This window comes from Dicentrarchus labrax, unplaced genomic scaffold, assembly GCF_905237075.1.
Source record: "Dicentrarchus labrax unplaced genomic scaffold, dlabrax2021, whole genome shotgun sequence".
NCBI classification, from domain to species: Eukaryota; Metazoa; Chordata; class Actinopteri; family Moronidae; genus Dicentrarchus; species Dicentrarchus labrax.
In genome coordinates, this window is record NW_026136714.1 from 9,294,254 (window position 1) to 9,322,062 (window position 27,809).

General features: G+C 39.8%; 1 protein-coding gene across 5 annotated transcripts; it reads left to right on the plus strand.

The window, feature by feature from the left end:
- Positions 1–752: 752 nt before the first annotated feature.
- On the plus strand, positions 753–27,751 carry clip1a (CAP-GLY domain containing linker protein 1a). 5 transcript variants are annotated; one of them, XM_051422475.1, is made up of 27 exons: positions 753–990; positions 5,480–5,798; positions 7,465–8,069; positions 8,713–8,837; positions 8,944–9,160; positions 9,271–9,468; positions 9,591–9,682; positions 9,948–10,008; positions 12,703–12,807; positions 14,121–15,029; positions 15,226–15,342; positions 15,513–15,570; positions 15,704–15,787; positions 15,928–16,084; positions 16,295–16,460; positions 16,657–16,872; positions 17,986–20,439; positions 21,234–21,371; positions 21,465–21,571; positions 21,653–21,773; positions 21,904–21,956; positions 22,138–22,158; positions 23,006–23,123; positions 23,528–23,678; positions 25,125–25,177; positions 26,402–26,529; positions 26,649–27,751. In XM_051422475.1, exons 2-27 carry the CDS (start codon positions 5,708–5,710, stop codon positions 26,875–26,877), a joined length of 6,774 nt encoding a protein of 2,257 aa, XP_051278435.1. In that variant the 5' UTR covers positions 753–990; positions 5,480–5,707; the 3' UTR covers positions 26,878–27,751. The 5 variants fall into 5 exon arrangements, with proteins under 5 accessions (XP_051278435.1, XP_051278434.1, XP_051278437.1 ...); XM_051422474.1 differs by having other exon boundaries at positions 754–990; positions 7,462–8,069; XM_051422477.1 differs by lacking the exon at positions 12,703–12,807 and having other exon boundaries at positions 754–990; positions 7,462–8,069.
- The last annotated feature ends 58 nt before the right edge of the window (positions 27,752–27,809 follow it).

The window sequence follows — 27,809 nt, forward strand, 5'->3', positions numbered from 1 at the left end:
AAAAGTCAGCATAGTATATTATTGCAATATACACTCATGCGCATAAAATACTTGCACTTTACTTTTAAAGGACTTACACATACTCGCACAGCTACATACAATACATAGCTATGTACATGCATACAAAGGCTCGTGTCTGGGTGTTGTCAATTTATGAGAAAGCCCAGAGAAGGACAGATTTATTTAATCCCTTGCAAAGTCAAGTGAAACTGATGGTGTCTATACTCGTGTTAATAATAATAATAATAATAATAATAATAAAGATAGTACCTTGCAGCCATATGCTTAGGATTTTTAACTCCACTTTTACATGCTGTCTTTATATTAAAAATTCCGAATGCAAGTTACATTTTGATTAATTTAGACTTTCTTTTTCCTCAGATAGTTTAGTTTCCCCACCAAATTTGACTTTATTTGAACAATTCCAACTTTTCTATTAGTATGCATCTAATGAATCTCCTCTCAAAAGTCTGAAATTAATACACAACGTTAACTGTAGACCATTTTTCAATGAATCCATTCCTAAACACTGACAAAGCTTTTTAATGGGTGTATGCTTATTTGCACCAAGCCATTAAAACCGGTTTTTATTTACAGCATTAACACACACCACTACATACCTGTACCTTGCCAGCAAAGTATTAACCCCGATCTCGCTTTATGTGATTCTCTTTGATTTCCTAATCGCTGCGCCCTTCTCTCTCTCTCTCTCTCTCTCTCTCTCTCTCTCTCTGTGTCTGTGTGTGTGTGGAAGTTGTTTCTCTGAGGAGTGTCCCATCTTACTGAACATATCATCTTTGGTCGACACCTACCGTTGACGTTCCCCTCGGCCGTTGGACAGACAGCCCGTAAACTGGGCTGTGCCTGCCTGTGTCTGATCCGAGCAGCAGTCGTCGTCGTCGTGGTGGTGGTGGTTCTCCACTTAGCTTGCTAGCTGTGTAATTTCTTTTCCCCCCCTCAGAAGACGTAGGCTGCACAGAAACACATCAGGTCAGTAATAGCTATCGCGTCGAGGTCATGTATTTCTGTGAACTGTACTTCTCCTTTTTTTTCCTCCCCCCCTCTGAGCTGATAAAAGTAGTTAGGGTGAACTAAACGAGCGGTTGAAGTTGTTCAGGTAAACGCGTAGACGTTACTTGAGGTGTTAGTTCAGCTAGCTAGCTAAGCAGCTTCTCTCGGTCCCCCGACCACCGGTTTCGCTCGGGCCTCGTTGCTAACGTTACTTAGCAACTAATCACGTCTATTCTTATCGTGATAACAGACTGGGATTAAGCCGGGGAGGTGGCAGGGGCAGTCAGCGTGCTGCTTATTACAACAGCATTATACGGCGAGCTATCCTTTCAGGTGGTATTATCTGTAACAATTTGTCATGCCGACTCTCAACTTGTAGCAGCAGTGTGCCCTACCGGAGCTTCGGTGACATTGCGGAGACTTTTGGACTTGTGGAATTTGCTTCGGTTGTTGTGCTTAGGACGGTGGTCGGTCAGTGGGGTTATTGTTCGGATGTTTGAACATGTGGATGTGCCTACCGATATAGCTCCTAACAAACGGGATATTGTCTCATCAGAGAGTTTGCTAGTAAGGTAACTTAAGCTGACATGGGTTTTTACAGACTTCCCTCGTACCAGATGTGCCACCTCATCGACAGCTCTCAGTCCGCTGGCTACTGATAGATTTGACAAGGCGAGGTAGGCCACTTGCTGGGAAGCTGCACAGGCACACCGTGTAATGTGTCAGTGAAGCAGCTGTGCAATAGAGGAGTCTCTGCATTAGACACTAGTGCGGTTTAAAGGTGTGACTTTGGTATTTATAATGAAGCCTTTCTGTTTCAGGCAAGAAGCAGTTTAACTTGTTTGGACTGACGGGCATGAGTTAAAGCTTTAATGGGTTACAAAGACAACACCCCTTCAAACTCTGACAGTCCTGTATTATCTACTAGTCTTTGAACCTCTCAATATGGTATTTATGGTGAGGGGATGTCTTACAGGAAACATTACAGAAATATCTATATTTTTATGAGTATCTTGTCTTAGTATGTATCATATTAGTTGATTTCCGTACACTATGGAGCCCATTATGTTTGATTTTACAGTAACTCAATGTAATACACCCTATCTGCTCTAATTGAAGAGGTTATACTAGTTCTGGAAAGTCTGGATATTACATTGGGGCTGCAGTGGAAGCCTTGACTACCCGGCCATATAGTTATATTCCAGGTCTCAGTTATGTCTGGGAACAATTGTAAGTGCCAGACTCTTTTAAACAGGTGGATCTGTGTTCATAATACTGAAGGCACAGGATGCTTCTGGCTCTTATTCTGTGCTTATGTCCTGTTAATGCTTTTCTAAACCTTCCTCTGTCGTTACTAGCAGGGGCCTACATAATCATCCCAGCAGATGTTTCCTCAAAAAAGGAAGAACCAGAGCTTGCCTTTGCCTTGTGATGACAATAACGAGTGTGTAGGAGTGTAGGTTACGTGGTCAGTGAATACACACTTCTGAATATTTAAGGTTGTGCTTTTGGTATAAACTGTATGTGAGTTTTACTGGATTAGGCTTATGAATCTCACAATGAATGTCTGTGTGAAGCAAAAATGAAGAGGGATGTCTCAGCAGCCAGGCCTGTAGACTAGACCAGTTAGTCACAGCTGGACTTCCTGTAAAAACATTGCAAAGAAACCTGCGTGCACTTCAGTATTCTTGATGTCAATGGCTAATATTAGGCTAGCCACTGGAAAACAATGTGGAATGAAAGCCTTCTGGATTGTGTAACCAATAACACCCTCCCATCAGTTAATAAATACTTGGGAGGGTGAAGAGTTTCTACTGTCGTTACAAAACAGACAGGCAAATTCAGCTATCGTCTGTATCTTAAGTGGTTTTGCACTCCTGTAGTCAGCAAGATATGCTCAACTTAAAAAAATATGTAAATTCTACGTATTGTACCCTGAACAGTCAGCTGGTTATCTATGTAACAGCGTTATGAAGATATTCTTCCGCAGATGGATTTTGTTTTATTCTGTGTGAAGGTTTGTCCAACATTGTTTTGATGATTGCGGTTCATACTGTTCATTGCCTGGACAGACTCTGAGCACATAAATGTCTGTCATTACCAACATGGAAGCTGATTATGTCTATGCTGTCTTTTTGAGAAGTAGAGTGAATCTCAGTTCTGTTTTACAAGCTAGCCATCCACCCGTTTCTATTGGGTTAAATCAGACTATATGGGATTTGGGTATGGCTACTACTTAATGTTTAATGTATTTAAGAATTCTAGTTTTTAATACACCAGCATATTTATTCCCTTAAACTTTTGCAAAACATGTTGATTTGGCTTTCTTCCTACCTACAGATTAGAGTGAGAGTCAGTGGCAAAAGATTAACAGTACTGCAGTGGGAAATTCTCCAGAGTAAGTGGATCATTTTCAGCTGACTGCTTCAGTTCACCAATCAGAGCTGAAACGTCTCTTGTTAATGCTCACAAGACAGTTGTAGTAAATCCTGGTGGAGTGCTACTACATCACAATGCATTATGATTTTTAGAAACTTTTTCTTCTCATGTTTCGCTGTTTTTTGAGTTAATCAGACTAGGTACTGATACAAGTTTCCCTTTTATTCTTGGTGCAAAATGAATTACTAAAGATTTTAAAAGTCACATACAGGCTCCTTTTGTGTGACTTTAATTTCAACCATGTGGTCTTCAGCCATTGAGATGTCCTGACCTGAGGGCACTAGTCGGTATCATTCAAAGACACAGCGGGCGAAAACTGGAACACTGCATTTGAACTAGGTCGCTGCCTTCTGATGGCCACCCTTTATCCACTGCTGAGAAATATCTAGGAGGGTGTGAGACATGGTGTCTCCTCGGTTGTTTCGATGAACCTACATACTGTAGCTCTTTGGCCCTTTCAGGAATGAAAGATATGTTTGTGTGACACCGTTGAACAAGTTCTATATTATGTTTCTACCTTGTGTGAGGTCAAGCGTCATGGCTGATTTTAAAACTGACTCAGAACAGTTTGCAGACTTTGCAGGAGAAGTGTGAAGGCACTGGGTTGGTTGATTTTATATAGGTTTATTTTACTGCAAAGGACAAGTAAAAGAATTGCCTCCACTTCCAATCGAACACCCTCTTAGAACATTCAGAACATTTTCTGAATTCACCATTAAGTTACTTTGCCGCAGGATCTTCCTGTCATTAATTGTGCTAAAGACAGAAAATAATGAAACCATTTAAAAATATATCCAAGCCATTTAATATTCTGTATTTGTGGTAAGAGTAATTATAAGCAAAAGCACTGCTCTGAGGCACTGGCATGCAGTGTGTAACAGAAAATGATTCTGTTAATAATTAGTCAATAAGCTCCCTGTTCTCACTAATTTATCCAAAAGTGACGCTGTTCTCAGACAGGTGAGCAGCACATGAAATCCAATAACTATATTCAATAATGTTTAAGTCCCTTTGGTAACGGTTGTATGCATATTGTCCTAACATGATTTTATTTTATTTTTTTAACCAAATGTAAGGTTGCAATAAGGCTTAATTATAGAGGCATGTTTGTTCACATACGCTGTGCAGTGGGTCATGTTGTTGACAAAGCAGCTCATCCTTGCTTTAGGCTGCTTGTGTGTGGTTCATTTTTACTGATTGTGGTTGCACTACCAAGCATCAGACTTAGTGTTGTAGACTCTCTGTGCTCCTGATTTGTAGAGATCATGTTGGTAATCCTCCACTGAAATGTCTGAGGTACTACAGATTGGCCTGGATTGCGAAGCTTTTCAGTAGTTTTGCTCTTGTTTGATATAAATAATAAAGGCTATCAGTGTATAAAAACAATCCTACTGCCTCAATGTCAGAACACAACTAACAACAGAGGGACTGTGTTTAAATAGTACATTCAGCTAGTGCAGTTTCTGTGGTAGGGTAATCTGACAAATAGGATCAGCTGCTGCTGCTGGTGGTGGTCTTGTTTCTACAGTAATCCTATTTTATAAAAATCTGCCAACCAGATTTGCATGATTTTGCGTGCCAGAATGATGGATTGAGTGAGAGACTTTGTTTGTGGTACTGTGTGTATTATGGTCAAGGTCACAGATGATGAGCTATTGAGGTGTTCATGATGGCAGTAACATAGACTGCATATCATTTGGCCTTTGACAGAGTATTTTTAGGTCTGTGACGTGGTGTGTGCTGAGGAGCTTGTTGTCATAACAGAAACAAAATGCTTCCATTAACGGAGCACCAAAAACAAAGTACATAAACATGCCTCCAAGGCATATTTGTATTTACTATTTATTTTCAAGGTTACTAAGCAGAATCAGAGGCAAGAAAAGTACATTTCCCCAAATGATTAATTAACTTGTTGTTAAATTACTAGTTAATTAGCCATCTCTACTCTCAGTGCTTAGTAAAAATTGAATTGAGTAAACCTAAATGAAATCAAATAATGTTTTTTTTGTTTTTTTGTCTCTCCAAACAGGGTGCTTTTCGTGGGCAGCACTTTTTCTCCCTCCTCCCTTTTCCTGGTTTTTTCTTTTTTGTTTAAAACTTTTTATTTGTTTTTATTTTAATTTTTTGTTGAATTGATTTTGGTGCGGAACAACTTCGCCATCGCAGAGCTGCAACCATTTGTTTTCATGGTCTGGGGTCAGTCTGTACCCACTGACGGACACAAGCCTTGTTGGTCTAAGAGATCACAGGAGGAAACATGAGCACAGCTAAGCCCAGTGGGATCAAAGTGCCCAGCAAGATATCGAAGCAACCTGGGACAGCAGCCCCCAGAACCAACCCCAGCGCAGGTAAGAAACTTTTTTTCATGTGTAGCTTCTTAAAATTGTGGTGAACATGTGGCAGTGCAATGTTTGCCCTTGAATGTTCTTTAGCCAGGGGTTGTTTTGTTGGTAGTTAGAGTGCTGTGAGTGGTACCAAGGGATTTTATATCTTTTCAATAGGGCTTGTGAATGTGACCTCATGTCACATGTGCCACACTGTCCCCATACTTGTCAGCAGACCTGTTTACATTGTGCTTGGTGCCAGTTTTTGCCGTGATATAGCTCAGCTTGTGGCAGGCTGTGGCTAAACAGACTTTTCTGTGGGTTCATGCTGTCTTTAGTCAGCAACTCCAGCCAGAACCGATAAACGAGATGGTCAATTTCATTAGACAGTTTCGTTAGATTGAGAGAACACATAAAATATGAGACACACTAACAGCTGTTTTATCTTAACACAAGGGACTTCTCCACACTTAATTTTAGTTCCAGCAGTGGAGAAAAGGTGTGGTATGTCTTTAAATCAGTCACATAGTGTCTTGGGTAATGCTAAGTGCAGGATGCAGTTACAGTGCCTGGTGCAAAATAGTGTCTGAAGATAGTTGAAGGGGAGGAGAATTCCAGCTGAAAAAGCCGGCCACTGACTGGCTTATCCCCACAGCCTACTTCCTGTGAGCCAAACTATACAACAGGAGACCCACCTTGGTATTTGATGAAGACACTTAGCCAGTTTTTATGAATAAACAGTGAGGTTCAGAACCTTGTTTTTTTTATGCTCCTATAAACATCTAACTGCCAAAAGAAAAAGAAGTCATGTCTAATGGAGACTGTGGTGGATCTAACAAGCCGAGTTTAATTGTTTGTGCTGTTGGCATTTAGACACTTGCTTTTGTGTGTTGTGTGGGATACACATCCATAGTCAGTTTATTTGTCAGTCCGCTTGCAGACAGGGATACTGGCACAGAAGCAGAGCTATATACCGCTGTGGACAGGGGTTGCAGAAAGAAATATTTTAGCCACATAAAACAGGCCCACCTCAAAGTGTATGCTATGTTAAGAATATTTTCACTGCTTTATCTTGAGGTCAGACAGCCAAGTGCTCGTTGGCAGCACTAACTGCAGAACTTCTGCGCATAAACCTAGCTGTGCTGTGCGCTGTATTAACTCGCAGATCACCTGTTTGGGTCAGAAAGTTACCAGATCTCAAACTAATCAAACTTCACATTTGTGCTCCATGTACCAAGGCTGACATGTGCTTTGATGCGTATCATCCCCCCTTCTCCCCCAATTTCCTGTCTATCTCTCAGGCTGCTTTTTACCTACCCCACACAACCCCACTTCACTATACCCAAACCATCCATTTGAATCACTAGTAAAAAGTATATATGATCTCAATTATTTAAGCATTCTTTGTATTTTGTTACAATACATATATGGAAAGATAATAAACAATAATATTGAATTGTCACAGTAGACCCTGTCAATAAAAACAAGTGATTTAATGTAAAGCTAGTAAGTAAATACATTTAAACAGAGGAAAGAATAAACTTACTATAATCTGGACATGAAATCAAATCACATGATATTTTGCACAGCAATTGTGACATTTATCTTTCTCATGTCAATTACTCAATTGAGTTTTAAAAACCGTTTTTCTCTTCCTCTCTCCCCTTCCTCTTTCCTTATTTTTCAGCAGGAGCGAAAGTTGCTGCGGCCGACAAATCGGCTGCAAGTGCCAGTGGAGGAGATGGCCAGAGTGGTGGGGAGAACTTCCAGACTGGGGAGCGAGTATGGGTGAATGGGAATAAGCCAGGCTACATACAGTTTTTGGGAGAGACACAGTTTGCCCCAGGACAGTGGGCAGGGATTGTTTTAGATGAGCCAATTGGGAAAAATGACGGGTCGGTGGCAGGGGTGCGCTACTTCCAGTGCGAAGCCCTGCGAGGAATATTCACCCGCCCATCCAAGTTGTCTCACACAGAAGGGGAGGCTAATGGAACTCAGACAGCACCTCCCTCACGCGCTTCATCGCCCACTCCTTCAGTTGGTAGTGTAGCCTCACATACACCCACAACAAAATCAACATTACCCTCAACTACCACGGCAGCCAAGAAGGCCTCGTCTACTACTCCAGCTACTCCAGCTACTCAAGCTACGCCAGCTACTCCAGCTACGCCGGCTACACCAGCTACACCATCTTCCAACCTTGCACGCACAAACAGTGAATCTGTCTCCAACCTCTCAGAGACTGGATCAGTCAAGAAGGGAGAAAGGGAACTGAAGATAGGCGACCGTGTATTGGTAAAGTAAAAAAAAATAACTTCCCTGGAGTGCAGTGATGTTAATAGGTTTTCAATGTACTTAAACTTCTGCTTGATCTTCTAATTATGGTTATATACACGCATGTTGGAAATTAATTGCAATATTACAGAACATTTGGACATGTACAAACAAACTGTTAAATGGGTCATGTTTTACAAGTCTTTCCATATTTTAGTTTATTTCAACGATCCACTCAGAAATATTTGTTTTACAAACAAACTTGTACATTATTTCAGAGCCATATTTCTCCTCTTTGCTTAAGGACACATTGTTTTACTTTTCCAGTTATATTTAAAATTAATTCATTTTTTAAATGTAACCTTTTAAAGTTTCTTTGCTTACATACAGATGTAGATTCGCCAAAGAATATTTATCAGTTTCTTTTCGAAATCCAAATGTTACTCATTCGACCTTTTTTAAATATATGAAAGAAAAGAACATTTCAAACAAAAACAGTTTCACATGTTGACAGGTTGGCCACATTCTACTCAAAGCTTGTATATGTTTGTTTCTGTTGCTTCAATGGAATTATCTCACAGGTTCACCAGGCAAAGCTCTTTAGTCATCCTCTTATCTGTTGAGGATATTAAATGTTTGTTAACATTTGTTGTTTTCTTCTAAGGTTGGTGGTACAAAGGCAGGGGTGGTACGTTTCCTTGGAGAAACAGATTTCGCCAAAGGCGAGTGGTGTGGTGTGGAATTGGATGAGCCTTTAGGAAAGAATGACGGCGCAGTGGCAGGCACAAGGTACAAAATCCACTGGATCTGTTAATAACTAAAAGAAAATTTGTTATACTTGCTAACTATATACTATGACTTTCATAATCATGATTGTATTCAAATCTGTCCCCAGATATTTTCAGTGTCAACCCAAGTATGGCTTATTTGCTCCAGTGCACAAAGTCACACGCATTGGCTTCCCTTCCACCACACCAGCCAAAGCAAAAACAACAGTTCGGAAAGTAGTGGCCACACCATCAGGGCTAAAGCGCAGCCCTAGTGCTTCCTCCATCAGTACCATGAGCTCTGTGGCATCCTCTGTCAGCGCTAAGCCCAGCCGCACAGGCCTGGTGAGACATGGACATACTGAGTTTCAACAGTGTTAGAAAGTACTCATCCATCATTTTAATGTGGTGCCTACTCAGCACTCTGACCATGCTTGTGTTCTGTCACTCCATAGCTAACAGAGACATCGTCACGGTATAACCGTAAGATTTCAGGCACCACAGCCCTGCAAGAGGCGCTGAAGGAAAAGCAGCAGCATATTGAGCAGCTAATGGCTGAGAGGGACATGGAGAGAGCTGAAGTTGCCAAGGCCACTGGCCATGTTGGAGAGATGGAGCAAGAAATTAGCCTGCTCAGGGATGATCAGGAGCAGGTCAGCTCACCCACTGTTTTCGTAATAAAACTGCATGATTCTCCTGTTGATTATAAATTAGGGAATAATTGACTCGTCTTCTATATTGATTTTTTTGTCCAATGTCAACCTTTCTGTTGAAGATGGAGGCTAAGATGGACCAGTTACGTGCCTTGGTAGAAGCTGCTGACAAAGACAAAGTCGAACTGCTCAATCAGCTGGAGGAGGAGCGTAGGTAAGGATTCCCAGAGGTGTGACTAGTCACCCATGACAGTCATTCAGAGTTTTGATATTATGAGGTTAGTTTGTTTGGACAGAAAATTAGAAAATGGCAGCAAAGATCATAATGCTGTGTATACTATTACAGTCCTATAACGCCACGAGAAAAGAGCTGTGCCTGAATTGGCCTAACCTTGCTCTTGGTCATTGTAGTTAAAGGTCATTAGTTCCGCAGATATGTTGAACAACAACAAGATATTTTTTTTCTTTCTATTCAATAGGAAGGTGGAGGACCTTCAATTCCGTGTAGAGGAAGCTTGCATTACCAAAGGAGACCTAGAGGTAAATGCACAACACAGATACACAGAATTGAAACAAACACACTTTATTGAATTTTTTAAAACAAAACAATCAAACAAAATTATCAGTTCAATAATATTAAACCAGACTGCAATTCTAGTACTTTTCTTAAATAAAATTTGAATATAAACTCAGAAGCAGCAGGTGCTTCAGTCACCTTGCATCCTAGCTCCATTTCAGGATTCCAGTTCACACAAACATTTCTCTATATCCATGGCAAAGTGATTTAAATGTTTTTGTTTCTTTGAGTGCAGGTTCAATGCACTTTAAGATTGCACATGATTAACTGGTATCCCTTGTCACAGAGCTACAGTTGGGTCCAGGCAGAGCATTTGCATTATCTCTCATTTATGTTAGAAGTAGAAACATTACACTATGCAGTCTTAGTAGGAATGTTTGCATGATACTGGCTTCATCTTTCATTAGATGATATGCTGTCAAATGCACCCAGTGGTGCAGAAAGGCTGTGGCTTTGATGTCAAGAACAGGCCACCAGAAATAAATACATACCAGGTCACTAAACCTGTCTTCTTAATAGGCTAATTCATTGTTGTACTAGGGTTAGCCAAGTGAAAAACGTATTAATGTCGAAAGATAAATGATATGTTTATGGAACTCTCCACCTAAAAATTTTTTTTATTAATGTTTACTTATTATGGATTGATAAAATATTTTGCTCTCCTAGTTAATTATGAAAGCTATGGCGATTGTTATGAAAAGGCATGCATTTAGCCTTTTCCTTCACATAATATTTTATAGTCATTTTATACAGTAGGCTCTGATTACTCATTGTCTTTTTCTCAAGTGAGTGATGTTCTTATCCCAACTAATGATAAGCAGAGTATTGGGGCCCATTATTATCTGTGTTCATATCTGATCAAAGGATTTGTTATTTATTCCACAGTGCTACACAGGGGATCATCTCAGTTACCCTGAAGGCATCCAAGCTCAAAATAGATGTTTAAAATGAGGGCTACAGGGTTAGAGTATCCCTTTATCTTCTTTTTAAACGTGTATACTAACATTTTATTTCTTACTCACAGCTGTGGATATATTTAAAAACTTGCATGTAGCTTGAAACACACGGACAGAAAATCTCTCCGAATAGGCCACAACTGCTTTATTGACTTCAAACTGTTGAAGGTGTACTAATGTTATGCTATAACCCTCAGTGCCTCCCTGTTCAGTGATGTGACGTTATTGCTTCTTTTTCCTTCTCGTCCTCGTCTTTCATGTTGGTCCAGTGCTCAGCATGGAACCACTGGAGATGCTCCCTTGTCATTCCACTGCCCAGTCACAGACCTGAATTCAGTTTGCTCACTTCAACAAAGGGGGACTAACACTCAGTTTAAGAATTCAAATGTGATTATTTTTACACAAAGATATACGTACCAGGCTACAGTATAGTTGATACCTACTCCATCGACAATAGACAGTGCAACTGTTTCTGTGTATTCCTTCATTAGAAGTACACAGAAAATATCCAGTGAGCCCTAAAATGTATTTGTTATAGTTTCATAATCATAACCTTCTTTCCTCATTCATTACCTTTGAATGTGGTTTATTAGTTAGTTAGTTATTTAGTTAGACATGACAGCTCACTTTGTCAGATTGTGTTCATGTTGTATTACCTGGGTTGGGCCACTAGTATAACATTTAAAATTGGTGTTATTCCCCTTTTTAAAATGAAACTCTAGGTCTACATACACTTGTAACATGTAAGACTAGAAGCACAAAATTGTGCCAGGAAAGGCTTCATTAAGATCCCATAAAACACTTATTCATAGGACACAATACCAAGAAGTGAAATGGGAATGCTTTCTGTTTCTTGAGCCTGACATGCTTCTATCTTACTGATTGATTTTTGTTAAGTTGGTCACAAATCCTGCACATGGTGGTCTGATAACTGGTGGTTTCTTATAATACTTACTGTGTACAGTGTGGACAATGGCCTTATAACCAAAGAGAGAAAGCAGTGTGGATATTCAAAAAGATACAGGGTTTATGAGTTTCTGAGTGCAAAATCAAGACATAATGTGGGTTTAGTTGAAAATACAAAAAATGTAGAAACATATCTTTTTATAGTGACTTTCTATCTACAACAATAACTTAATAATAAAGTGCATTGGCTTCACGTTACAGAAAGAAGTATAGGGATCAGGAAACAACCATCACTGCTTTCTCTCCATGATGTGGGGAAATAATTTTCACTTAATTTACTTGCTGGCTTGACATATTATTAAATTTCTATGTATCATAACAATCGATGTGCTTTGTTCACCAGGTGTCAATTTTGCATGGTTACTTCTAAACTGCCTCCATCAACATACTCATTCTGCACATCCATAACACATGCCCCCCCTCTTTTGCCGCTCATTCCGTATTTCCCACCATTCTTTCACACAATTCCCAGTATGCAACTATTTATGGCACAGCCTGAAAGTTCTGCATGGGGTGTCCTCCCATTTCCACTCATCCGCCACTCCCCACCCCCACTCAATACACTTTCCCGAGTCTCATACACAAAGACACGCACACGCACACACACCATCACCATTGTCATCGTCCAAACCCCTCCATCCTCTCTCCTGTCTCCCTCCCTTTCTGTCTGCGTTGGGCTGGCATGTGATGGTGGCACTGGTGTGTTCTCTTCCTCTCCCCCTTGTTTACTAACAGACGCAGACCAGACTGGAGCATGCCCACATTAAGGAGCTTGAACAGAGCCTGCTCTTTGAAAAGACCAAAGCTGAGAAACTCCAAAGAGAGTTAGAAGACACTAGGGTAATGAATTCTGCTCTGCAGTGTGCTGCGTTGGAAAAGAGGGCCTGGGCCGGGGATAGTGGCCAATAATTTGCAAGTGGTACCGAGAGGTGCCAAACAGCAACTCGAGCTTTGCTTTGTATGGGCTTGTGGTAAATGAACCCCACAAATGCATTTTTTGAGCTTTGCCTAAGAAATACTCCTGCTTTTACAACAAACAAATTAAATCAAATAATAAACTAATATATATGTTAGGTTTATTTAAATGCTCAAATCAGTCCATCCTGCGTAAAGCTTAGATATGCAAATTCAGCATCCTAATTTGTGGCAGATTCATTTGTTGACTATTTTGGAAATATTAACTTCTCTCACATTTAAATGGATCCACGCAAAATTCCATTATGTTACAAAATTTCTGTTATAACTAAAAAAAAAAATAACCACGTGCATCTTTCAGCTGTCTTGAGTGACAGCTCTTTTACTTGTACTATTTTCTAATAAGTTACCCAACTTGAACTCACTCTTGCTTTACTAGAATCACTGCTTAACCAGACAGACAAACTTCTCCCTGTCCCAGCTAATCATTTTCCCAGTTATCCTATGTTCTATTCCCAAGTCCTTCCCAGCATCCATTTGTCCTGCTTATTTGGTGTCTCTGCGTTTTGCTAGTCAAAAATCCGCTGCACCTCCCAGACTACGCATCCTCGTGTTGCCCTAGGGTATTATAGATATAAGACGTATCAGCAAAAATATAGTCCTATAGTTTTGTGAGGATGCGGGTCATAGTTTTTACAGGTTATGTTTTGAGTTATTTTATTAAGAAAATGTTGATTTTGATTAAATTATTCATCTGTCTTAACCAAGTCATTAAATATTAAGTTTAAACTGCAAATAGAGATGCATTTTTAAAGAACATTAGAATAAACATAGCTGGATTTACATACAAAGAATGGAACATGTCAATGCTCCCTCAGGGTTTTTCTTAGTTCATACCTCTCCTAAATCATGGCATGAATTTTTTAGTTTAATGGATAGTGGAAAATGTCTACACACTACTATAGCGCCATACATGCTTTCAGTGTTCACTTCCATTATTTGGACCATACCCTTTATAGCCCCAAGAGGTCAGTATAACATCTTGTTTTTGGGATCAAAAAGCAAGCCTACTTTTTACAATTACCAAGTGCTTTGCTATCCATTATGGCAGTTACCAATTAGTTTTTCATTCTTTCAGTAACTGTATAGTATGATTAAGTCCCTAACACACTTTTGTTAGTACAGTGGGTCAATATGTTTTGGACGCATTTTTAAATTTAAGATTTCTGCTTTTAAAGGTTGCTACTGTGTCAGAAAGATCCCGTATTATGGAGCTTGAGAGGGACCTTTCACTGCGAACAAGAGAGGTAGCTGACCTGAAGCTACGTCTTGGGACCCAGCTGGGCTCTGAGGACTCAAACTCTACTCTTTCTCCCCTTCTCGAAGAGATAAATTCTCTGAGGGATCAGTTGGCTTCCCAAGAAGCTAAACAACAAGAAGAGTTGGCAAAATATAAGGAGAAGCTAGAAGCTCAAGAAAAGAGCCACAGTGAGGCAGTTGCCCAGCTTCAGACTACATCTGTAAGGCTTTCTGGTGACAACGAGCAGATGCAGATGCGCTTAAGCCAGGCTGAGAAAGAGAACGCCGACATTATTGAACTTTGGCGTTCCAAGTTGGAGTCTGCCGTCGTCTCTCACCAGCAAGCCATGGAGGAGCTGAAAGTGTCGTTCAGCAAAGGTGCAGGCGCACAGACAGAAGAACTTGTAGAAACCAAAAGTACACTAGAAAGGCTGAAATTGGAGCACAAGTTTGCTGTAGAGGAGGCTGAAGCCAAACATGAAGCTGACGCCACAGTTTGGACTCGGGAGATGCAGGCCCTGAAGGCACAGCTGTCGTCTTTGACTGATGACAAGGAGCGACTGGAGGAGTTGCTACGGTCCAGTGTTGAAAAAACAGAGGAGCAGCACCTTGTGGAGATGGAGGATGTTCTTGGAAAGCTTCATGCTGCCGAACTTAGGGTAAAGGAGCTTGAGGAGAAAGAAGCAAGTTTGGCACAACAGGCCCAAGATACGGTCAGAGAAACCAAAGAGCAGATGGCAGAAATAGTGGCTCTCCGCAGCCAAGTAGCACAATGTAACCAGGAGATTGAAACCCTGAAGAGTCAATTAGAGGTGGTTCAGAGCCAAGGAAACAACCAAGGTGCCAAGGTGGGTTCTTATTCACCTCTTGCCTCTTTAAATACTTCCTTTTCAGTGTGTCTCATGTTTTAGTGAGGTGGTGTTGATATTTCTTCTGTAAGGTTAGTATGGCATTGTTAGACAATGATTGTTTTGTTTTAATATTTCTTTTCTGTTTGTTTCTGCTCTTCTGTCCCCTGTATTTTCTACTTGACATGTGCTGTAGGTTGGTGAATTGAGCTCTCAGTTGGAGGGCAGGCAGCAGGAAGTCCTCTCTTTACAGGAGCGTCTGACCACTGTACAGCAGGAGAAGGACACCCTGGAACAGGACCTTGGAGGCCTGGTGAGGCTTATGCCTTGTTTCTGGATGTAGATAATAGTACCTTTTTGCATTAGACACATTTAAATGCTGTACAACCCACAGAAATCTTAAACAACACTCAATATTGACTTGTACTTTTTTCTAGTGCAATCATGTACAGAAATTTGATGCAATATTATTTCTCCCCACAGAAACAAAAGTTGTCTGAAAGCACAGAGGAGCAGGCAAAATCAGCAAAAACTATGCAAGGTAAATTAAATAAGCATTTATTCTTCGTTCAGTTTTTCCTCCCACCTTTCTTACCTGTCATCTGCTACTGTTCGGCCTTCTTCAGTTTACAAAGTCTTCTAGCATCTAAAATGTAACATTTTTATTTTTGCAGAAACACTTGAGAAGCTCAGTAATAAGGAAGAGCAGTGCACATCCCTGACCACAGAATCAGAGTCTCTAAGAAGTCAACTTGCTGGTGACAATATTTGAAATGCATTCTTTTGTGTTAAATGTTTTCTAAGTAGTTTGTATTATTGGTGTGTTATGTTTTTTTCCCCTTTATCATTGAATAATAACTGTAAAACCTATAAACAAACTCGTCTTGGATTCACTCAGGGCTGGAGAGGAAGCTGAAGGCTGCAGATGAGAAGCTTGAGCAGCTTTCAAAAGACAAAAGCAAGCTGGAAAATGATATTTCAGACATGATGACGGCATCTGGTGATAGTTCAGTACAGCTGACCAAAATGAATGAAGACCTCATACAGAAAGAAAGGTACCACACTTTATTGTTCCCTGCTCCTATATCACTCCATTACTCCACAAATTATACCAATCATGTCACAATATGATTCTTATTTCACTATGGCATGTTAAAATCAATATGCAAATCTTATTTTATTCTATGCTTTACTTACTTTTTTTCAGTTATCTAACCTGTCACTGAACATCTTCTCAAACATCCTCTTTTTTTGTCATCATTAAGGAGGCTCGAGGAGTTACAGAGCCAACTAGCAGAGGAGAAGGAGAGGGCGGCACACTTGAATGAACAACTCCAGCAGGAACAGTCCCGTAAAGAGCAGGAGCTGAAAGAGACCAGAGATAAACATCAGTCTCAAATAAGTAGCCTTCAGGAGAAGATTGCTAACTTGGTTAGTATTGTAGGGCAGTCACAAAAAAATATTTGTGTTTGAAAATTATATTTCAGATAAAGACAGAAATAGTTTTATAGACATTACAATTTGTAGCATCTTCTACCTGTCTCCTTCAGTCACTGGCTGCTTCGAAAAAAGTAGATACATGTTTTAATATGACTTGTTATTGCCTTTCTCATTTCCTGTTTTCTAGGAGAATACTGTTAAACAGGGTGAGACCTTGGTTGAGGAGCTGAAGGCCTCACAAGAGAAATCCCTCTCTCAGGCTTCAGAGCTTCATGTGAAGGAACTTGAGGTACTGCAGAATCAAGTTGACAAGCTGAAGCAGGACCTCTCCTCCTCCAAGGACAAAACCCAGGAGTTGGACAAGTTGGTATCTGAGCTGCAGCCATACAAGGAACAGGTTCAGGTAAGAACAAACCCTCAAAAGTGTAGACACATTAGTTTAATCAACATGTTTTACATTTTCCGCAAATAACTCAATTGAAGTTAAAAGGTTTTTGATGTATGATGGTATTATTATACTAATGTTCACTCATTAAAAATTATCAGGAAAAGTGTGACCTATCCTTTTTGTTGATGATAATTTGATACATCAAGAAAGGTGATGTTTATTACATTAGATGTTGCGGACAGACAGTTTGAAGACCAAGACTGAACGTGAAACCAAGCTTTACAGCAAAGTGGCAGACCTATATGTAAATGTGTAATATTTATGTCTTCATTTAACATCAGTAAATGAATTAATGTTGTCATCAACATTTTCATTCTTAATTACCACCATACAGATTATTTGTGATGAGTTGCTAATTTTCCTGCGATATTAAGGCTAATAACCTCTGTTTTCATATTCATCTTAGCATGGGCTATGGGCTTGCAGGGGTCTTTAAAGACAATTTATTGGAAAGCCAAATAAATTTTTCACAGAAAATAGTTTTGTTGTGGCTGTTTAATGGATATTTATGCTCTGGGGATTCAAGTTGAGTCTGTTTAGCTGTTGAGCTAAAATTAAGTGATAATTGCTTTTCCTGTGTATCCCTGCTAGCATTGTTTATTAGCCTGATATTTCATTTAAGTAGAGCATTTTCACTTTCTAACAAAAAGTTTGGTTTTTGTGTGTATTTCTACATTCAAGGACAACTTTGGCTTATAAAGTATACATTTTCTCTTCATTTCTATCTAACGCCATTATATACAGAAAGTACTTGAACATCATGGATCAACTCTTTGTTTGTCTAAAACTGTTTGTTTATATGCCAGTGAAAGTTGTTGGCATCAATGTAATTAATACATTTATATAAAGTAAGTAAGGGCTGAAGTGAAAATGTTCCACTTTTATTTTTCCATTGTGGTGTAAGCTGTGGTGTGTCTTCTGCCATTTTTGATGCTTCTATTGCTTAACCTTTCCAATTGCATATCACTTATGTGCATATCTGCTTGGTTTATTTTTGGATTCATCTTTCTTTTCCCTGTGTATATATATATTCCCCTCCTTTTTTTTCTTTCAACTTTATTTTCCCAGTGTCTTTCTGCTGAACTTGACTCCTACAAGCATGATGTTGAACATTTGTCCAAAAAACTGGAAAAGCAGAGTCTAGATCTGGAAAATATGTGTAAGGAAAGTGAGGCTGTTAAGGCTGAGAAAGGCATACTGGAGAAACAGCTTTCAGATGTCCAGACTAAGCTCTCTGCCCTTGAGATAAGTCACCAAGAGCTCTCAGTAAAGAATGAAGAACTGCTAATAACAAGGGATAAGCTTTCAAAAACTCAAGAGGAACTACTCAACAGTAAGAAGCGCTCAGATGAAGAAAGATTTTCATTGAACAAGGAGTTGGAGAAGCTCAAAGATCTTCTTCAGGAAGTCCAGACTGAAAACAAAAACCTGAAGAATGCTAAAAGTGAACACCAGGCCCATATTGAGGAGCTTCAAAGACAAAATACAGAGAAGAATGACTTGCTCTTAAAGCATCAACATGACATCCAGCAGATTGAGGCTAAAAAGAAGCAACTTCTTGATGATTATGAAAATGTCTGCAAAGAAAGGAACCGACTTGAAGATGACCTCAATGACAGCAGGTCAAAGTTCACATGTGAAAAGGACAATCTAGTTTTAGAGAGAGATTCTGCTAGAAATGCCAAAAAATCTCTTGATGCTAAGAATGCTGAGTTGCAGGCAAAACTTAAATCCTTGAACTTAGAAAAAGAAGATCTTACTATGAAGAATACCCAGCTGCAGGCCCTCACAGAAACATTGTCAAAAGAGAAGGTGGAGCTGTCCTCTGAAATCAGTGCTGCTTTGTTGGATAAAAAGAGCCTTGAGACAGTAAAGGAGGAGCTCCAGAATAAGCTCACTGGTACAAAGAAAGACTTGGAGATCTCTGTCCGTGAATGTGAAGAACTTAAAGCCTCAAAAATGAGCCTGGCCCAGATGCTGGAAGAGTTCAAGACAAGCAGTCAAGTGACTGATTCTGAGAGGCTTCACCTTCTGCAGGAGAAAGAAGACTTACTTGCAACCCAAAGAAAAGTATGTAATGAGAAGGAAGAGCTCCTCAGAGAGATAGAAGAATTAAAGGAGAAGGTTCAAGTCTCAACGGAGCAACTGTCTCAGTCCAATGAGAAACTTAAAGAAGCATTATCATCTTTGGAGCAAGAGAAGCAAGCATTTCGCCTTCAGCATTCTGAAACTGAGATGGCTCTACATGCTATACGAAAAGAAAAGATGAGCCTGGATGCAGCGCTAGAGCAGCAGAAAATGGATTGTGAACGTTTGGCAGGGGAGAAGGGAGAATTGGAGGAGAAGTACACAAAAGCCATGTCTGACAAAAATACTCTGTCTCTCGAGCGGGATAAACTAGCTAGTGATATCCGAACAACTAAGGACCAGTTAGACAGTTACTCCAAAGACAATGCTGTTTTTATTCAAGATAAGTCTCATTTAACAACAATGCTAGAGGAAACCAAACAGCAAAAAGACGAAGTTGAAGCAGAGATGACCTCTTTGAAACGAGAAAAGGCTGACCTACAAAATGAACTGCAAAAACACAAGTCTGACATTGAAGTTCTTGAAAAGGGCCAAACTGAACTTGTTCAAGAGCATACTAAACTAAAAGTTGATTTTGAGAAGGGTAATTTAGAATTTGTTCAACAGATTGATAACCTTACAAAAGATTGTCAGTGTCTGCAATCGTTGCAGACTGAGGCTGGTAAAAAATTGCAGTCCTTGCAGAAAGAGAAACAGGAATTGCTTCTGGAGATCCAGGAGTTAAAATGTCAGACAAAATCAGTGTCAGAGGCCAAGCACCTTCTTGAGACCCAGCTACAGGCTGAATCCAGTGAACGGAATAAAGTGATATCTGACAAGGATGGTCTTTCCAAACAAATTGAGGAGCTGCAGAAAGCGTTGTCCGAAGTTACACAAGAAAACGAAGAGCTTTCTTCCAACCTTAAGAATGTTGATGAGCAAAATAAGTCTTTTATGGTGGATATGGATGCGTTGAAAGCACAATTGAAGCAGCAAGAACAAGAAACTAGTCGGTTGACTGAAGATAAAGAACAGCTTTTATCTAAGCGTGAAGAGATGGAAAAACAGATGACCTCCCTTACCACAGAGAAAGAGGACCTTTTGGCTGGACAGTGTAAATTGGAGCAGGACCTTTCTTCTCTCCGCACAAGCCAAGAAAACTGGCTTGCAGAACGATCAAGACTCCTAGGAGAGGTAGAGAAGTTGCACCTTAGACAGAAACAACTCGAGGTTGATATCAAGGGCCTACAGACTGAACAAGGACTTTTAGAAAAGCAATACAAGAAGGCTGTTGAGGAGGTATCGGCTTCTGCTGTTATGAAAGAAGAGAGTTCCTCCAGCATCTCAAATCTAACAGCTCAGAAGGATGCCCTGCAGGTGGAGAGAGATGAAGCTACCCAGCAAGTCAGGCAGCTCGAGTGCCAACTAAAAAATGCCATTTCTAAGCAGCTTGAGGTATACCTCCTCCAGTAGTAATCACTGACACGTACCTTAGAATGGCTGGGGCTATGTCACCTAATCACTGCATGCTTGCTGGTTTGTTTCCCTTTCCCCTGTCCTTTTTATTTTCGTGTCTTAACTTTCATCTTCCATTTACTAACCGCTGTTTATTACCCTTAGTTCCCAGCCTTTGCCTGTGGGCTTATAACGTGATCTAACACAAGTTCTTCTGGGTATGATTATGTAGGTGTAAAGTAATCTTTATCACACACACCATGTAATGGTGTTTCATATTTTATTTGATTGTATAATTGATGTTAATAGACTTACCTAAAAAGGAGTGGAGATTTCTTCACACACATTTACATCACACTTATTTATGATTATAGCCCCAATAATCTCTTTTATCTGACACATTAAAAAAGGTGATGTGTTGTCAGAATCCGTTCTGAGGCCACAGGTTGTAGATTATTGTAGAGTATATACTAATTTATTTCCTCCTTAGTATAATTGTATATGTGTAGTTATGTTATTAATTCTCAACCAGAATGCACTTGAAAATTGCATCGAACTGAGATTTGGATAATTGATTCTAAATCAGTCATTAAGGTTGCATTAAGCATGCAGTTAATTTATTGAATAACAAAATGAGAGAATTGGTTGAAGTCAATGCATTATGAATAGCTTCATCAAATGACCTGCACAATTATTATTTTGGTTGGTGGCTGGTTAAAGTCATTAAGCGTTGATGTCAACTTTTGATTTGAAACCGTTGTTCTTAGCAAATATCCTGCTCATGCACCATTTAGGCTACAGAGGCCTCTGGCAAGACTGCTGAGGCTCTCGAACAGCTCACAAAAGAGAAAGCCATTTTGATGCAGGAGAAGAACAAAGCCCAATCCTTGCTGGAAGAGCTCCAGAACTCCAAGCAGGAGGTGGAGACCCAGGTAAGAGATGGGTCTTGACAGACAAAATTGGTAATTGGCATATGTGTGTCATATAGTTGTGAAAATGAATATGTTTGTCGTTATTGTTTTTAGCTAAAACAATTGAGGAAAGACAAATCCAAGTACCAAGAAGAATTGAATCTATCCAAAGAGCAGCTTTGCACAGAAACTCAGAGGGCTAAGAGTCTGTGTCAGGAAATGTGAGTATATCCTTCATTTTGGCTGCTGTTATAATATGTTGTCTACGTGGGTTGATGATTTTAACACTTGTATTTATTCAGTGAGGAGCTTAAAGAAGCAGTTTCTGTGAAGACGCAGTCCCTGCAGATGTTGCAAGATGAAAACAACAAGCTGACTCAGGAGCTTGATAACAATCACAAAGGCCAGAGTGATATTGTGAAGGTGCAACACTTTACATCTTTATTTAAAAACTGAATCTGACATAAACCTACGAGCATCAGAACATTTTGTGTTTAAGCTATTGATCTGCTGACCATTATTGGATTTGAACTGTGTTTTCTTTTTTTCCTAGCTCAAGGATGAGCACTCAAAACTCAAAAAGCAGTTAAAAGAGTTTAAGCAAAGGTAAGAGAATAAACTATCATTTTGTGATTCAAGCAGTTTCTCACATCTCTGCAAATTCACCAATATGTTATGGCATGCTCCCTAAATAAGCACAAATGCCTTCACCTGTGTGACACTTGCTAACATGCAGTGCGATTGTAATTACATGGATGGTATGTCATGCTGCTCTTTTCCTTCAAAGCCTGCCAAACAATGCTTTCAGGTACTTTACCCCTTTAAAATTATGTGATGTCAATCATCTTCATGTAATGGTACAAGTGTGTTAACCACATGATGACGAAATGAAGGCAGATAATTAGGAACAAACAAGGTATGGTCACATTAGGCTTCTGCTCAACGAAATGTTCCCACATGCGGCCCCAAAAAAGGATGTGATGTCACGTTTGTGATGCAGATAAATAAGTCTTGATAAGAGCAATCAGAAAGTGTATGAGAGCGACACTACAGTTTGTACTCTGGTAGTGTGATAGTGTATTAAGAATGGTGAAGAAACTAAAGAAGAAGCTAAAATATTAACAGCAGTGTGCCCGTGCAGAACAGGCACATCCGCTCGGTCAAAGCTAAATAAAGATGCACTGTGACCAGAAAACGCACACTTAAATTGTTCAGTCATACAGACTTCAATAGAAGGGAATGGGAAACAATATTTGTAGGACTGAAATGTAATGTGACCATACATTAAGGCAATGCACAACACATCCTATATACATATTATTTAGCATCCCACCTGCTTAACAGTTTTATATCTGCTTTCATTACTGATTTTTGCCATTGTGCTCTGAATCTCCAACAGTCAACATGATATATACATGATATAATATTACAATTATATATTACATACAAATATATTTACTGCCAGAGAAGAAATGGCTCTTAATTTTCTGTATGTCGCCTCAAATTTGTGAAACCCAAATCTCAGGTAAATAGTTTGAATTCCAAAGTTGGACATCTGCTGAGAAACGATGTGGTAAATTGGGGCCATATATTCTTTGCCTGGAGTGATTGTGTACTGTACCTCTGAGATTGATTTGGTTTTGTGTATTTGATAGTGAGAGCACCTTGAAGGAGCAGTTTGACAAGGAGAAGGCGACCCTCCAACAGTCCATCCATAAAAACAGTGCCTTAATTTCAGAAAAGGACCAGCAGGTGGAAACCATGAGGAATGAGGTGAGAAGCTATTGCATGATGATACGCCCCCATTGTCTTATTGACGGAACTGTTGAGCTTGCGCAAAATGAATTCATGCAAGTCAAGATATGAGTCACTTGTAGGCCAGCTTTCATTTTGAATGTGTATGCAAAGGATCCTACAACCTTCCTGACCTGAAAATGCGACTGTGAGCAAGTAAGCCCTGTGAAAACCTAGTGACACATTTCTTCAAAGGACTGTGTACTCGCGCTCGACTGGTAGATTGAATAACTGCTTGAATTGAATTTGTGCTTGCATAAGTGTTGTTAATGAACATGTCATTGAGTGATTTTACTCGTTGTCATAACACTATTTGTTATAGAGCAAAGAGTAATATTTAGTATTTTTCCAGTATTGAATAGCATGGGTTGTTTTCTTCCCAGCTGGCTGTCCTACGTGGGGAAAGTGCCTCAGTTAAGACACTGCAGGGCACAATTCAGGCCTTGGAGCAGGACAAGGCCTATCTACAGGAGCGTATTCAGAGACTGGAGAAGGATCTGACTGCAGGGCCTGACACCATTAACACGTTCTCAGGTAAGAGTGGGCTTAACTCCAGACCAGAGTTCATATTTCTGGTATCAGTTCTCAGTGAGGTGACCTCAAAAAGAAGAAAAGATTACGTTGTGTACTCTGGGGCCGCCCACAAAAGGTCGATGATTCACGCCATCAGTCGAGAAGACACCAAAATGACGTGCATTTTGTCAGTCAAGTCTCTGCACTTTAGTTTTTTAGCTGCGTCATTGTACACAGAGTGACACCATATCAGACTGTAAACTTTACAGAGTGTCAAAATGACTGTGTCGGAAACGGGGGTCTTCCTGTTGAGCTGGCAGGACACCCCAGTTAAACCACTTTTAAACAGCAGTACGACCTCCTCTACTTCTGTCCAATATGAATAGCAGCTGACAGCGCTGCAGCAACCTGGCAGGAGAGACGCTCCATTGTGCACTAAGATTTTATAACTGAACTACAAGCAGCACGCACGCTTACTTTCTTTAACTGTGGAAATCTGATATTTTGATGTCACAGATGATGAAGAAAGGCATTAATCTTAGACTCATGTAGCAGCATTTCCATGATATGGGAGTTTAGTGTGCCACTGAACTGGGAAAAAAAAGAACAAATGCCTTCACCTGTGTGACACTTGCTAACATGCAGTGCGATTGTAATTACATGGATGGTATGTCATGCTGCTCTTTTCCTTCAAAGCCTGCCAAACAATGCTTTCAGGTACTTTACCCCTTTAAAATTATGTGATGTCAATCATCTTCATGTAATGGTACAAGTGTGTTAACCACATGATGACGAAATGAAGGCAGATAATTAGGAACAAACAAGGTATGGTCACATTAGGCTTCTGCTCAACGAAATCCTTGGGATAGGACCATGAAATGTAAATGTAAATAGTGAAATAATTATATATGTATTTTACATAAAATGAATCGGTATTTGAATTAATTAATGACACATTTAATATCACTTATGTATTTAATTCCAATTTTAATTAATTAGTGACACATTTAAGTAATTATTTAATGGTGTATTTATTTATTTAATTGTGGCACTTTCAGTCCTCCATATGGGACTACCGTCCCGTTAAGTTGGAAATAGGAAGTATCGTGAGAAGCGTGAACGAGCGAGAAACACAAACTGCTTTACAGCAATTCCACATAAACGCACACGCCCCCCTCAATACCGGTTAGCCATGCCGGCTATAAGAACAAGCGATGATGAATGTATTATCCATCTCGGTAGACATTACTCTATGCGAAAAAGTTGCCTGGCAACAAATGCACATCAGCAGCGGTAGAAAGGGGGAGGAGGGTGTGAGTTTTTTTACGACAGTGTTTTGAAATATACGTCCCAGAGCTGTAGGGGGAGCTCGTTGAGAAAACATGCGACGACAAAAGTGAAAACCAGCGAAGAAATGGCTAGAGTTGCCAAGTTCCCCTTTAATGTTGTACCTGATGTTGTTTTTAGGTGATGCAGTTTTGGATCAACTAAGGGAGGATAAGGAGACTGCAGAGAGTCAGGTATGTTTTATCTTTCCTCTCGTCCTAAATAATACCAATCATAGCCTGGATAGGTTGAGAGTTTTTGCCTTTCATACCTTCGGTGTAAAGATGCTTCCCTACCCTGGCCCATAGAATCTTCTGGTTTGACAATAACTAACTCGGTCTAATTTACATTTTCATCATATTGGGGCAGTTGTAGGGAAATATTCTTACTGAATGCTGTTTGTGAAATGACTGTGCTGCTTACTCAGACATTTACTAACAAATACTTCTGAACTTTACAGTTTAACTGTTGACTCATGTAGCTGTTACAGTATAATGTTTACAGAGGCGAAATGGGTGTAAAATTGATTTGAAATTTCTTTACAAGCATATCTAGCTTGTGACATCATCTCCGCTCTTACATTGGTAATAGACATGAGTTGATATCTCAGTTTTATTGGAGCATTTCACCCACAGTGGTGGGATGATGCCGTGTCATCATTCTCAGAACCTCCAGCCTCTGTTTATTCTGAAACGTTATACTGTATTATCTGCATCAGTGATGATTTGAGTGTGTTGCCTGGCAGTAAGTAGGTCCTAATTTGAATTTAAATTTTTTTTTCTCCCTCCTCTTTCTTAAATCCCAATTCCTCTTCTCTGCCCTGTCTCTGATGTTGGCAATGCTACACCACCATCAGGCAGCGGTTTGTTAATGTTTTTCATCAGCTTCACTTGTGCATGTTTTTCTGTCACTGTCACTGTGGCTCTCATGTTTCGTCACATTATAGTTGGTGTCAAACTATCTTCCAAAGACAAATCAAGCTTGATTTCTCAATACCTTTCGCACTCATTAAGCTCTCTGTTGAAATTCCTCGGTAAAATTGCAGTTAATCATAGAAGCTTAGCAGATAACAGATCTGTTAAGGATTACTTTTACTAAGTAAGACACGTCATAAGTGGGTATTTTACTGACTCTCCAAGCTTCGATTTTTCTTTGGCTAGCAACTCACAGTGGTCATTCGACATTATCAAAATTGGGTTAATTATTTGGGGGGGATAAGGTTAGGCATGGTTACTATTATACTACCTATAGTCCAATAGGATTAAGGCAAAGTCTTGGCACTTTATATAATGAATGAGCCTCACAGGGAGACCCTATATCATTTTTTAAAATAAATATTATGTAAGAAAATGTGTTACTGGATAATAACCATTAATCATCAGCAGCACTGGAGCTAATGCTGTGTATCTCCTTCACAGATTGAGTTCCTGAATTCAGTCATTGTTGACCTCCAGAGGAAGAATAAGGAACTCAAGGACAAATTGGAGAAAATGGCCGCTGCTGCCCTCAATGGGAATAATCCAAGTGAGCTGGATAACTACGATAGGTGAGTCCCATCATAGCAGACCTTCTTAGACTTCCTCTAAAATAATGCCAGCTGTGTGGCACAGTTTTCTCACCACCGGACAGTCATTTACACATGGAGCCGCTTTCCTCTCTCTGCAGCCATGATAAAGAACCTGTGAAGAAGAAGGCTCCCCCAAGGCTGTTCTGTGACATCTGTGACTGCTTCGACCTCCACGACACTGAGGACTGTCCCACACAAATGCAGATGCCCGACTCCCCTCCACACACCACCTACCACGGCAGTAAGGGTGAAGAACGGCCCTACTGCGACATCTGTGAGGTCTTTGGCCACTGGACCGACTCCTGTAACGACGACCAGACCTTTTGAAGCCTTTTTTTACCCTCGTTCGCACAATCACTATATTTGCACATCATGTTAGATTATGCGGTGCTTTTGGGGTTTTGGTTTGTATGTGTGCGTTTCGTTGTGCTTGTTTTTGCCAAGCGTCTTTATTGTCCACGCCAGTCCTTAAGCGCTCTTATAGGAGAATGGTCTCCTCAGAATCTCTTTCCAAAAGTTCATACATCCAGAAAAATAATAAACAGCAGTTAACTATTTGTATTTGTAAATGACTTGAGCGGAAACTGTTTGATATCCTGGGTTTGTGTGAGTGAGGAGATACTGTCGGTGGATGTATTGTTGTGGGAGAAGCGATGGTCTTCTTCAGATCATTTAATTTATCAATATCCTAACATTGTTTGCACAGCTTGTTGGGGGATTACAAAGATAATATAGTATCATAAAAGGTGTTTATTTGAAACTGTAAATTACTTGATTGAAAAACAGTCAATTTTCACAAAAGATTGGTGAGCTATAGTTTATTTTTTTATGCCTGGAAATACTATGTACTCTTTAAAGGTTTGATAGTATGTGTGTCATTTTGTGAGGGGGACACACCGGGAGAGATTTGCTCACTCCTGCCTGGAGGGAAGCGGTTAAACCCAGTGCTGTTTGGCTTTAATTGGAACTTTTTTTCATGGTCTTGATGAAGGGAGCTGCAGGATGATTCGTAAGAAGTAAACAATGAAACTTCAAGCACTTAACACTTGCTGAAAACTCTCAGTTCCAGTGACAGGGCCTTTCCAAAAAAGTTTCTTTGCAATTAAAAGATGATTTCTGTATGAAACAATGAAATACTTCGGCAAATGTTTTGAATATCTGTATAAAATAAATGAAATTTATGTATGAGTTAAAAATCAAACATCTCTTTTGATTGTTCAATTGAAAGCACTATGAGCCGTTTCTTTGCACTGTGCTTT

Bases quoted from the DNA above. Each gene is read 5' to 3' on its own strand.
- clip1a (XM_051422474.1), top strand. From the start codon at position 5,708: ATGAGCACAGCTAAGCCCAGTGGGATCAAAGTGCCCAGCAAGATATCG. The intron at 8,070-8,712 runs GTAAAGTAAAAA...TTTTCTTCTAAG, and splicing joins AGATAGGCGACCGTGTATTG to GTTGGTGGTACAAAGGCAGG. The intron at 22,159-23,005 runs GTACTTTACCCC...TGTATTTGATAG, and splicing joins CTGCCAAACAATGCTTTCAG to TGAGAGCACCTTGAAGGAGC.